The 13,757-nt window shown below is 48.7% G+C and overlaps 1 protein-coding gene across 1 annotated transcript in view; it reads right to left on the bottom strand.

Moving 5' to 3' along the window:
• LOC147123316 (palmitoyltransferase ZDHHC2-like) overlaps positions 1-13,757 on the bottom strand; it is a 230,397-nt gene that overhangs the window by 122,692 nt on the left and 93,948 nt on the right. Inside the window, exon 6 of the mRNA XM_085970680.1 lies at positions 695-727. Coding sequence (XP_085826806.1) covers positions 695-727 — 33 coding nt within the window. The remainder of the gene's footprint in view (positions 1-694; positions 728-13,757) is intronic.

Here is a 13,757-nt window from a genome sequence, read left to right as displayed (position 1 = left end):
TGACACGCAAGTGTCTTTGGATGATGTCACTGAGGGGCAGCATGTAGATGATAAATAGGAGGGGGCCAAGGATAGATCCTTGGGGAGCTCCAGAGGTTAGATTGGAGGGGCGGGAAGAAAAGCCTTTACAGTGGATTCTCTGCCTGCGACTGGATAGATAAGAGAGGAACCATTAAAAGGGCAGTCCCACTCAGCTGGACAACGGAGGAGAGGCATAGAAGGATGGTGTGGTTGACCGTGTCAAAGGCTGCAGAGAGGTCAAGAAGGTTGAAGACGGATAAAGCATCATGGTCACAGTCACAGAGGATATCATTTGTGACTTTGATTCGGGCAGTTTCTGTGCTGTTGTAGGGGCGGAAAGTTGATTGGAGAGGCTCAAATGGTAAGATAGGCATGGATTTGGGATGTGACAACACATTCAAGGACTTTGGAGAGGAAAGGGAGGTTAGAGATGGGCAGTAGTTTGCAAGGATAGAGGTGTCAAGAGTGTTTTTTTGAGGAGGAGGTAATGATGGCAGTTTTGAAAGGGAGGGAACAGTCACTGAGGAGAGGGAACCATTTATAATGTCTCCGCCTACAATCTGTGAATCTCAAAATTCTGAGGAATTGTGTTATCATTTGGAGCAATGGCATTTGATGAAGTAGCAAGTATGAGGTTGACTCAATGCAAAATATCATCAAAGTTTTTACATACCAAGGGCAGTGATGGTCCATCTTCAAAATGCACCTGTTGAATAACAGAAAATCATTAATTTTAATATTTCATAATAATCAATCATATTGGGGATCATTGTCTGAGTTTTTACTACCAGGGAACCTCACCCACTGGCAGTGCATATTGGAAAATTAACCCGCTGTGTGAATGTTAACTGTTATGCTAAAGCTGACCTGTGTGTGGAACAGCGAGCGCGGTGGGTTTAAAAGGAGCAGCGAGGCGAGGCCTGACCAGAGCGGACCTGTGTGTGGAACAGCGAGCGCGGCGGGTTTAAAAGGAGCAGCGAGGCGAGGCCCGACCAGAGCGGACCTGTGTGTGGAACAGCGAGCGCGGCGGGTTTAAAAGGAGCAGCGAGGCGAGGCCCGACCAGAGCGGACCTGTGTGTGGAACAGCGAGCGCGGCGGGTTTAAAAGGAGCAGCGAGGCGAGGCCCGACCAGAGCGGACCTGTGTGTGGAACAGCGAGCGCGGCGGGTTTAAAAGGAGCAGCGAGGCGAGGCCCGACCAGAGTGGACCTGTGTGTGGAACAGCGAGCGCGGTGGGTTTAAAAGGAGCAGCGAGGCGAGGCCCGACCAGAGCGGACCTGTGTGTGGAACAGCGAGCGTGGCGGGTTTAAAAGGAGCAGCGAGGCGAGGCCCGACCAGAGCGGACCTGTGTGTGGAACAGTGAGCGTGGCGGGTTTAAAAGGAGCTGCGAGGCCCGACCAGAGCGGACCTGTGTGTGGAACAGCGAGTGCGGCTGGTTTAAAAGGAGCAGCGAGGCGAGGCCCGACCAGAGCGGACCTGTGTGTGGAACAGCGAGCGCGGCGGGTTTAAAAGGAGCAGCGAGGCGAGGCATACCAATTCAACAGCGGGGGAGAGAGGTAAAAAGTAATCAAAGTGTGACATCACCAGGAAGCAGGTAAGTGATTGGTTGGTGAGTATTTCTCTCTTTTTTCAACTTTAACTCTATGGGTTGTAGTTACTAAGGTCTCTCTGGTGCAGCGGGGACTGTTGGTAAACCATTTAACTGTAGTGTAATTAGTGGGATTGATTGATTTAATTTAAATTCAATTAATTAAAGGGTAAGTCATGGCAGGACAGCCCGGCCACGTGATCTGCTCCTCCTGCGATATGTGGGAACTCAGGGACACTTCCTGTGTCCCTGAAAACTACATGTGCAGGAAGTGTATCCAGCTGCAGCTACTGACAGACTGCATTGCGGCACTGGAGCTGCGATTGGATGCATACTGGAGCGTTCGCGATGCTCAGGACATCGTGAATAGCACGTTTACAGAGTTGGACACACCACAGGTACAGGTTGCACAGGAAGATAGGGAATGGGTGACCAACAGGCGAAGTACTAGGTGCAGGCAGGCAGTGCAGGGGTCCCCTGCGGACACCACTCAAACAAATACACCACTTTGAGTGCTGTTGGGGAGGATGGCTTATCAGAGGAAAGCAGCAGCAGCCAACTTCCTGGCACCAGGGGTGGCTCTGCTGCATAGCACGGGAGGAAAAAGACTGGGAGAGCTATAGTAATAGGGGATTCTATTGTAAGGGGAATAGATAGGCGTTTCTGCGGCCACAAACGAGACTCCAGGATGGTGTGTTGCCTCCCTGGTGCAAGGGTCAAGGATGTCTCAGAGCGGCTGCAGAACATCTTGGAAGGGGAGGGTGAACAGCCAGCTGTCGTGGTGCATATAGGCACCAACGATATAGGTAAAAAGCGGGATGAGGTCCTAAAAGTGGAATATAGGGAGTTAGGAGGTAAATTAAAAAATAGGACCTCAAAGGTAGTAATCTCAGGATTGCTACCAGTGCCACGTGCTAGTCAGAGTAGAAATAGAAGGATATTTCAGATGAATACGTGGCTAGAGGAATGGTGCAAGGGGGAGGGATTCAAATTCCTGGGACATTGGAACCGGTTCTGGGGGAGGTGGGACCAGTTCAAACCGGACGGTCTGCATCTGGGCAGGGCAGGAACCGATGTCCTAGGGGGAGTGTTTGCTAGTGCTCTGGGGGAGGGTTTAAACTAAAATGGCAGGGGGTTGGGAACCTGAGCAGGGAGACAGAGGAAAGGGAAACAAGGATAAAAGCAAAAGATAGGAAGGAGAAAAACAAAAGTAGCAGTCAGAGAAATCAGCGGTTTAAATCAAAAGTGGCCACAGTAAATAATAATTCTAATAGGTCTAAGTGCGTTAAAAAAACAAGCCTGAAGGCTTTGTGTCTTAATGCGAGGAGCATTCGTAATAAGGTGGATGAATTGGCTGCGCAAATGGAGGTAAATGAATATGATTTGGTTGGGATTACGGAAACGTGGCTCAAGGATGGCCAAGGCTGGGAACTCAACAACCAGGGGTATTCGATATTCAGGAAAGATAGGCAAAAAGGAAAGGGAGTTGGGGTAGCATTACTGGTTAAAGAAGGGATTAACACAATTGTAATGAAGGATATTAGCACTGATGATGTGGAATCTGTATGGGTAGAATTGAGAAATACTAAGGGGAAGAAAACGTTAGTGGGAGTTGTATATAGACCTCCAAACAGTAAGGCAGAGGTTGGGGACGGCATTAAAAGGGAAATTAAAGAAGCATGCAATAAGGGCACAGCAGTCATCATGGGTGACTTTAATCTACATATAGATTGGGCTAACCAAATTAGTAACAATACTGTGGAGGAGGAATTCCTGGAGTGTTTATGGGATGTTTTCCTGGACCAATATGTCGAGCAACCAACCAGAGATCAGGCCATCTTAGACTGGGTATTATGTAACGAGAAAGGATTAATTAGCAATCTTGTTGTATGAGGCCCCTTGGGTCAGAGCGATCATAATATGATCGAATTCTTCATTAAGATGGAGAATGAAGTAGTTGACTCAGAGACTAGGCTCCTCAATTTAAATAAAGGAAACTACGATGGTCTGAGGAGCGAGTTGGGTAGGATTGATTGGGGAATATCACTCAAAGGGTTGACGGTGGATAGGCAATGGCAAACATTCAAAGACCGAATGGATGAACTACAGAATTTGTTCATCCCAGTTTGGCATAAAAATAAAATAAAAAAGGTGACTCAACCGTGGCTAACAAGGGAAATTAGGGATAGCATAAGATCCAAGGAGAGGACATACAAATTGGCCAGAAAAAGCAATAATCCTGAGAATTGGGAGCAGTTTAGGATTCAACAAAGGAGGACAAAGGGATTAATTAAGAAAGGGAAAATAGATTATGAGAGTAAGCTCGCAGGGAACATAAAAACTGACTGTAAAAGCTTTTATAGATATGTGAAGAGAAAAAGATTGGTGAAGTCAAGCATAGGTCCCTTGCAGTCAGAATCAGGGGAATTTATAATGGGGAACAAAGAAATGACAGACCAACTAAATACATATTTTGGTTCTGTCTTCACAAAGGAGGACACAAATAACCTCCCAGAGATGCTGGGGAACATAGGGTCTGACGAAAGGGTGGAACTGAAAGAAATCAGTATTTGTAGGGAAATGGTGTTAGGAAAATTGATGGGACTGAAGGTCGATAAATCCCCAGGGCCTGATAATCTACATCCTAGGGTACTTAAGGAAGTGGCCCTAGAAATAGTAGCTGCATTGTTGGTCATCTTCCAGAACTCGATAGACTCTGGAACAGTACCCATGGATTGGAGGGTAGCTAATGTTACCCCACTATTCAAAAAAGGTGGTAGAGAAAAAGCGGGGAACTATAGACCGGTAAGCCTGACATCGGTAGTGGGGAAAATGCTAGAGTCCATTATAAAAGATGTAATAGCAGAGTACTTGGAAAGCAGTGACAGGATTGGACAAAGTCAACATGGACTTACAAAAGGTAAATCATGCTTGACTAATCTACTGGAATTTTTTGAGGATGTAACTGGTAAAATAGATAAGGGAGAACCAGTGGATGTGGTGTATTTGGACTTTCAGAAGGCTTTCGATAAGGTCCCGCATATGAGATTAGTGTGCAAAATTAAGGCACATGGGATTGGGGGCAAGGTATTGACTTAGATAGAGAACTGGTTGGCGGACAGAAAGCAGAGTTGGAATAAACGGGTCGTTTTCCGAGGGGCAGGCAATGACTAGTGGGGTACCGCAAGGATCGGTCCTAGGACCCCAGCTGTTCACAATATATATTAATGATCTGGACGAGGGAATTGGATGTAATATCTCCAAATTTGCAGACGACACAAAGCTGGGTAAGAGGGTATGCTGTGAGGAGGATGTCGTGAAACTCCAGTACGATTTGGACAGGTTGGGTGATTGGGCAGAAACATGGCAAATGCACTATAATGTGGATAAATGTGAGGTTATCCACTTTGGTGGCAAAAACAGGAAGGCCGATTATTTTTTGAATGGCAATAGATTGGGAGAAGGGGAAGTGCAAAGAGATCTGGGTGTTCTTGTGCACCAGTCGCTGAAGGTAAGCATGCAGGTGCAGCAGGCAGTTAAGAAGGCAAATGGTATGTTGGCCTTCGTAGCAAGAGGGTTCGAGTACAGGAACAAGGATATCTTGCTGCAGTTGTACAGGGCCTTGGTGAGACCGCACCTTGAGTATTGTGTGCAGTTTTGGTCGCCTTATCTGAGGAAGGACGTTCTTGCCATGGAAGGAGTGCGGCAAAGATTCACCAGGCTGATACCTGGGATGGCAGGAATGACGTATGAGGAGAGATTGTGTCGATTGGGCTTATACTCACTGGAGTTTAGAAGATTGAGAGGGGATCTCATTGAAACCTATAAAATTCTGCCAGGCCTGGACAGACTAGATGCAGGAAGGATGTTTCTGATGGCCAGGGAGTCCAGAACCAGGGGTCATAGTCTAAGGATAAGGGGTAAGCCATTTAGGACTGAAATGAGGAGGAATTTCTTCACCCAGAGAGTGGTGAACCTGTGGAATTCTCTGCCACAGAGGGCGGTGGAGGCCAGTTCATTAAATATATTCAAGAAAGAGTTGGATATATTTCTTAAGGCTAAAGGGATCAAGGGATATGGGGAGAAGGCAGGGACAGGGTACTGAATTTGGATGATCAGCCATGGTCTCATTGAATGGCGGAGCAGGCTCGAAGGGCCAAATGGCCTACTCCTGCTCCTATCTTCTATGTTTCTATGGTACAAAATTATGGGCTGGAATTTTCTTTGGGGAGGTGGGTTGGGGGTGGAGGGGATCCGAGACGGGCGGGAAACCCAGGAGGCCGGGTTTCCCACAGGCCCTGCCGACTTTACCGGCAGGGCCTAATTTGAATGTGAGGCCTTGGCTTTCTGCCCACAGCCAGCTAGCTTGAGAGGCTGGCTGGCTGCGGGCAGGTAGGCCTCAGTTGCAAGGGGTCGGTCCGGGGGAGGGATCGTGGGAGGGTGGTCGGCAATTGGCGGTGGGGGATGGGGGTGTTTGATAATCGGGAGAGGGTTGGCAATCGGCGGCGAGGTGGGGTCGGGAATTGGGAGAGTGGATCGGCAGTGGGGGTTTGCAGCATTGGCAGGGGATCGGGGAGGTCGGGGATCGGCAGGCAAACGGGGATCGCAGTGGGGAGGGGGAGGATCGGGGATCGCAGTGGGGGGGAGGGGTTGGCCGGAAATCTGGGGGGGGATCGGCCGGAGGATCAGGGATCGGCGGGGGGGTGTGTGGGTGGAAAAAGAGGATCGGGGCCGGCCTCATCATCATCGTTGTGGGGGGAGGCCTGGGGGTTGCAGGGATGGCCTGGGAATGCGATTGGCGGCCTCATGGGGAGGTCTCTGATTGCGAGGGGTCGGTATGGTTGGGACCCTGAATCCAAGGGGTAAGTATAAATCCACTTACCTCCTCGATGCAGCAGTCCCCGCCTCGGTTTAATTGCTGGGTTTCATAAATTGTGTGAAACCCGTCCAACAGGCAGTTAAATTCAAAATGGACAGGGTAAAAGGGTTTTCAGCCTCATTGCAATATTTAAATAGAGGTAACGTCCCCTGGAAGCGGGTTGGTCGCCCGCCCCCGTCCCGCCGCTGGTAAAACCAGAAGTGGGCGGGTTGGAGGCGGGGTCAGGTCAGGAATCCCATTTTTAATAATTTAACTGCTTCCACGCTCCAAACCCACCCGTTTTTTTTATGAGAAAATTCCAGCCAAAGTGTTTCAGACAGGAAGCAAAACATGGTTATGAATTCCACAGGAAATAGTACATCCTGATGGTGTACAAGCATCTTGGTGCTGAATGACGTAATAATGTAAATCTTGGATCACGCACATGGGCCAATGGAAGTCCTCCCGTTGCGTGCCCAGGAGTTCAGAATCATTAACGAGAAATAATTGATCACACGTCTTATACGCCAAAAGCCAACCTGCATTGGGACTTCGCTATCATTGAAACAAGATGAGAAAGACCAAAGTAAACTTTGCCCCTTCTAAGCATGTTCATGAATAACTGTGTCTAGGCTGAAGTTGGCATCCAACAGAACATTCAGGTACTGATATGAATCAACAGCTGGGACTGATGGCTCTTGTACCTTCTAACTAGTACCTTCAAGATCTCCTTTTGAGATATTTAAAGCTATAATACCGGAATTGGGAGCAACCACCACCATATCCCACTGGTTAACCTATTGTTCATGACAGTGGTCAACATTAACTAGGTCCCCATGAGAGACCAAGATCTCATGGCACTATTCGAAGAAGAACAGGGGAGATCACCCTGATGTCTTGGTAAATATTTATCCCTCAACCAACATCACTAAAACAGATTATCTGGTCCTTATCTCAATGCTGTTTGTGGGACCTTGCTGTGTGCAAACTGGCTGCTGCAATTCCTAGATTATAACAGTGACTACACCGTAAAAGTATCTCACTGGTTCTATAGCACTTTGGGACATCTTGAGGTTGTGAAAATCACTATATAAATGCAGGTAATTTCTTTCTTTATATTTACCCAAAAGAAAATGGTATATAATTAGCGACAAACCAGCACCAAAACCTCCTGCTATGTTCTGCTGCAATATTACAACACTATTTCCAGAAACACATTTCTACTCTGTACCTACTTAGAACAATTTCATTCAGACAATTAAAATTACACCCAATTTCCTTTTAAAACATTGGGAGAAATTCGGTATCGCCCCGTTTGGGGCGCAATTATCGGCTGGGCGCAAAGTTTAGCTAATTATCGCCTCCGACTGCAAATTTGGCTTCTATCACCCCTGGAGGTGATTTGAGCGCTAAATCAGGCGCTACGCACCTCTCTTAAGGCGCAAAGGCTGAGGAGCGAGGCGCTAACTCAGAGCGCGGGTGAAGCTCAGGTGACGTCAGTTAGCGATTGAACACAGACACACTGGCGTCGGCCAGTTCTTAAAGGGGAGGGTCAATCTTGCTCTCCAGTCACACCCTGCTCATTGCAGCTTTGAATCTCGGCCTGGACAAACCTCAACCTCAAAGCTACTGCAAAGGACTATGGAGAGAGCCAGAGAACGAGCTCAGCGCTTCAGCGACCGGGCCTTGGTGGCTCTGGTTGGCACAGTGGAGTGCCGAAGATCAATAATGTACCCAGAGAGTGGCAGGAGGCCATTGCCCCGAGACTATAGAAGAGTGTGGAGGGAGGTGGCTCAAGGGTCAAGTGAGCAGAAGGAATTAAAGGAAATTAGTATTAGTAAAAAAATAGTGCTGGAGAAATTAATGGCACTGAAGGCTGATAAATCCACAGGGCCTGATAATCTGCATCCCAGAGTACTAAAAGAGGAAGCCATGGAAATAGTGGATGCATTGGTTGTCATCTTCCAAAATTCTATAGATTATGGAACAGTTCCTGTAGATTGGAGGGTGGCGAATGTAACCCCACTATTTAAAAAAGGAGGGAGAGAAAAGAGGGAACTACAGACCGGTCAGCCTAACATCAGTAGTAGGGGAAATGCTAGAGTCTATTATAAAGGATGTGATAACAGGACACTTAGAAAATATCAACAGGTATAGACAAAGTCAATATGGATTTATGTAAGGGAAATCGTGTTTGACAAACCTACTGGAGTTTTTTGAGAATGTAACTGGTAGAATAGATAAGGGAGAACCAGTGGATGTGGTGTATTTGGATTTTCAGAAGGCCTTTGATAAAATCCCACATAAGAGGTTAGTGTGCAAAATTAAAGCACATGGGATTGGGGGTAATATACTGGCATGGACTGAAAATTGGTTAACAGACAGGAAACAGAGTAGGAATAAATGGGTCTTTTTCGGGGTGGCAGGCGGTGACTAGTGGGGTACCGCAGGGATCAGTGCTTGGGCCCCAGCTATTCATGATTTGGATGAGGGAACCAAATGTAATATTTCTAAGTTTGCTGACGACACAAAACTAGGTGGGATTGTGAGTTGTGAGGAGGATGCAAAGAGGCTTCAAGGCAATTTAGATAAGTTGAGTGAATGGGCAAATACATGGCAGATGCAGTATAACGTGGATAAATGTGAAGTTATCCACTTCGGTAGGAAAAACAGAAAGGTAGAGTATTATTTAAATGGGGCTAGATTGGGAAATGCTGATGTACAAAGGGACCTGGGTGTCCTTGTACACCAGTCACTGAAAGCAAACATGCAGGTGCAGCAAGCAGTTAGGAAAGCAAATGGTATGTTATAGAGTCATAGAGTCATAGAGTAATACAGCACGGATAGAGGCCCTTCGGCCCATCGTGTCCATGCCGGCCATCAAGCCCTGTCTAATCTAATCCCATATTCCAGCATTTGGCCCGTAGCCTTGTATGCTATGGCATTTCAAATGCTCATCCAAATGCTTCTTAAATGTTGTGAGGGTTTCTGCCTCCACAACCCTTTCAGGCAGTGAGTTCCAGACTCCAACCACCCTCTGGGTGAAAAAGCTCTTTCTCAAATCCCCTCTAAACCTCCCGCCCTTTACCTTGAATCTATGCCCCCTAGTTATTGACCCCTCTACTAAGGGGAAAAGCTCCTCAGCATCCATCCTATCTATGCCCCTCACAATTTTGTACACCTCAATCATGTCCCCCCTCAGCCTCCTCTGCTCCAAGGAAAACAAACCCAATCTGCCCAGTCTCTCTTCATAGCTGAAGCGCTCCAGCCCTGGTAACATCCTGGTGAACCTCCTCTGCACCCTAACGCGATCACATCTTTCCTGTAGTGTGGCGACCAGAACTGCACACAGTATTCCAGCTGTGGCCTAACCAGTGTTTTATACAGCTCCATCATAACCTCCTTGCTCTTATATTCTATGCCTCGGCTAATGAAGGCAAGTATCCCATATGCCTTTTTTACCACCTTATCCACCTGTTCCGCCGCCTTCAGGGATCTGTGTACCTGCACACCCAGATCCCTCTGACCCTCCGTCTTGCCTAGGGTCTTTCCCTTCATTGTGTATTCCCTTGCCTTGTTAGACCCCCCAAAGTGCATCACCTCGCACTTTTCCGGGTTAAATTCCATTTGCCACTGTTCCGCCCATCTGACCAACCCATCTATATCGTTCTGCAGACTGAGGCTACCCTCCTCGCTATTTACCACCCTACCAATTTTAGTATCATCCGCGAATTTACTGATCATACCCTTTACATTCATATCCAAGTCATTAATGTAGACCACAAACAGCAAGGGACCCAGCACCGATCCCTGTGGTACCCCACTGGCCACAGGTTTCCAGTCACAAAAACAACCTTCGACCATCACCCTCTGCCTTCTGCCACTAAGCCAGTTTTGTATCCAATGTGCCAAGGCACCCTGGATTCCATGGGCTCTTACCTTCTTGACCAGTCTCCTGTGCGGGACTTTATCGAAGGCCTTACTGAAATCCATGTATACCACATCCACTGCGTTACCCTCATCCACACACCTAGTCACCCCCTCAAAAAATTCAATTGGCCTTCATTGTAAGAGGATTTGAGTACAGGAGCAAGGATGTCTTACTACAGTTGTACAGGGCCTTGGTGAGACCAGAACTGGAGTACTGTGTGCAGTTTTGGTCTCCTTACTGAAGAAATGCTATACTTGCCATAGAGGGAGTGCAGCGAAGGTTCACCAGACTGATTCCTGGGACGGCAGGACTGTTGTATGAGGAGAGATTGGGTCGACTAGACCTGTATTCACTGGAGTTTAGAAGAATGAGAGTGGATCTCATTGAAATGTATAAAATTCTGACAAGGCTAGACAGACTGGATGCAGGGAGGATGTTTCCCCTGGCTGTGGTGTCTAGAACGAGGGGTCACAGTCTCAGATTAAGGGGTAGGATATTTAGGACTGAGATGAGGAGAAATTTCTTCACTCAAGAGAGTGGTGAACCTGTGGAATTCTCTACCACAGAAGCCTGTGAAGGCCAAGTCACTGAATATATTTAAGAAGGAGATAGATAGATTTCTAGACACAAAAGGCATGGGGAGAGAGCGGGAATATGGTATTGAGATAGAGGATCAGCCATGATCATATTGAATGGCGGAGCAGGCTCGATGGGCCGAATGGCCTACTCCTGCTCCTATTTTTCTAGGTTTCTATGTTTTCTATCACGTCTCCTCCAGGAGCATGATGCCCAGGACCCATACACAATGTCGGAAAAAGTTCAATGACCTCACTCGTGTGGTCAGGGTGAGTGGCTGCTTTTCAATACCTCTCCATCCCTCCATCTCAACCTCACTCTATGGTCAGAGGGTGTAAAAACCCCAATGTCCAACACTCATCCAAGACCTATGGCCATCTCATAAAACACACACGCACATTCCACACCTTGCATACATTAAGGGCTGTTCAACTATGGAAGGCACATCCGGCAAGTACATGGCAGCATACATTAAGGGCTATTCAACCATGTGAGGCACATCAGGCAAGCACATGGCTGCATACATTAAGGGCTATTCAACTATGGGAGGCATATCAGGCAAGCACATGGCTGCATATTTACACAGACACAGTCCTTTTTCTTGCAGGCCAAGCTATCTCACAACAGGTGACAGCAGCAACGGACGGGTGGAGGGCCGCCTCAGCTGCGAACCCTCAGCGATCTGGAGGCGTGCGTCCACAGGATCGTCGCAAGCCAGGTGAGAGGTCCCGTTGCTGCTGGAGAGGTCAACCCCCTTCGAGACAGCAATGGTAAGGTCATCAGCTTTGTCTCCTCTCTCATTCCACTTGTCCCTCCGAACACCAGCCTTTTACGTTTTCAATCCAACTTACTAAATTGCACCAGTCCTTGCTCCATAACTGCCCCCCTGTCCTGACGCTAAAGCCACTCTTGTACCTTCCTGCTTTCAGATGGTGATTCACCAGCTGAGGAGACGGGCCCTCAACCAGCCAGTGGGAGCAACGGCCCAGGCGAGGAGGAAGAGGAAGCCGGAGCCTCAGTGCCAACGTCTCCCGAGGGAGCCCATGCCCACACTGGGACCACGTCTTCCCTGGAGGGGAGCAGGGGGGGTAGGGTCTGATGAGGATGAAGCTCCGGGACCCAGCGGGCTGCAGCAACGCGATGGGGGTAGAGAAGCTCGGGGGCCATCTCCCCGGATGGAGAGTAGGCCAGCGAGTCCTGCTGCACTGGACGCAGAGGAGGAGCGGCTCATCGCGGAAATGAACACCCAGGCGGTGGACATGCACACTCAGCTCATGGGTGCAATGGGAAGGGTGCCCGAAAGCATTGATGGATTGGCAAGGAGTGTGGAGCACTCCGCTGCAGCACAGGCAGATGCAACGCAACTGCTTAGTGCTGCAATTCAGTCACTAGCTGCTGTGATCCAATCTCAGACTGCTCTCATGCAGTCTCAGATTGAGGCAACAGAAGCATTGACTGTTGCCATCGTCGCTGGTTTGGCCACATTCCCCTGGAGCTCTCACGGCGCCGCAGCAGGCCAGCAATCTGTGCTCGAGCAGATTGCTCCGGATGCTGAGGTGCTACCCTGTGGGAGTGCCAGTGTGTCATTTGAGCAGGGAGGTGCTGTCCTCTCTCAGGATGACAGCATTCCTGCTCCAACCACCGTCACTTCCCCATTGCACTTGCCACCGCCTGCAACACAGCCAGCCCAGACTGCTGCTGCCCATGCAGAGTTGGTGCAGTCTGCAACCAGGCCCTTCAGGCCCAGAGCTGGTCGAGGGCGTCCTTCAAGGGCATCTGTCATCTCAGGATCTGACATTCAGCAGCCTTCCACCAGCCTTGCTGCAGCCACTGGGGCCCCATTACGGCGGAGCAGTAGGGTGGGAAGGGGGGACGTGCACAGGGGATGGAGATCACCCTTGAAGGGCAAAAAGTAGGAGGTCTCAAGAAATGTTGGGAATGTTTTTATTAAAGGCCGAGGTTCATCTGATAACTGGTTCTCACAAGCTGGCGATAATGGCCAAAACACTAAACAAAAGTTAAGTTAATTAATGATTTGTTGTGTTTGTTTCTATTAGTTTGTCATGAATAAATGACACACACAGAGTTTGTAAAATAAAAAAGTTGTATTCAAAATATACATGTTTGACCTTTGGAATCATTGCTGCCTTGGCTGGCTATAGGGGTTGCGGGTTTCTTTCCATCATGTTGTTCTCCATGCCAGAAGCCATCTTCTGAATAGGGCCCTAGAAGCAGCTTGTTAGCCGTTTACGGACGGCCCTTGCAGTTTCAACATTTTGGGCCTCCCTCCCGCCTTGGTGCTGCTGCAGATCATCCTCCTCCTCTTCCTCCTCCTCCTCTGGTGGTACACCAATGCCTGGTGGCATTGGCTGGGTCCTGAGGATTGCCAGGTTATGAAGAATGCAGCACACAACTATGAAGAGGGAGACTCGCTCAGGAGAGTACTGCAGGGCTCCTCCTGAGTGGTCCAGACAGCGGAACCGTTACTTGAGCACGCCGATCGTCTGCTCAATTATGTTCATGGTGGTGATATGGCTCTTATTATACCGCAGCTCAGCAGGGGTGTTGGGGTTATGGAGCGGTGTCATCAGCCAGGTGCACAGTGGATTACCCTTGTCCCCGAGGAGCCAACCACTTGGGTGATGCGGTGCCTTGAAAAGTTCTGCCACAGCAGTCTGGCGCAGGATGAATGCATCATGGCTGTTGCCAGGATAGCGGGCATTGACAGCGAGTATCAGCTGTCTGTGGTCACAGACCAACTGGACATTTAAGGAGTGGAATCCCT

Source organism: Somniosus microcephalus, chromosome 2 (genome assembly GCF_052327205.1).
Source record: "Somniosus microcephalus isolate GS21.2 chromosome 2, FLI_Smic_1.0, whole genome shotgun sequence".
Lineage (NCBI taxonomy): Eukaryota > Metazoa > Chordata > Chondrichthyes > Squaliformes > Somniosidae > Somniosus > Somniosus microcephalus.
Note: the sequence above shows the minus strand (reverse complement) of the source record. Positions and strands in the feature narration are given on the sequence as shown.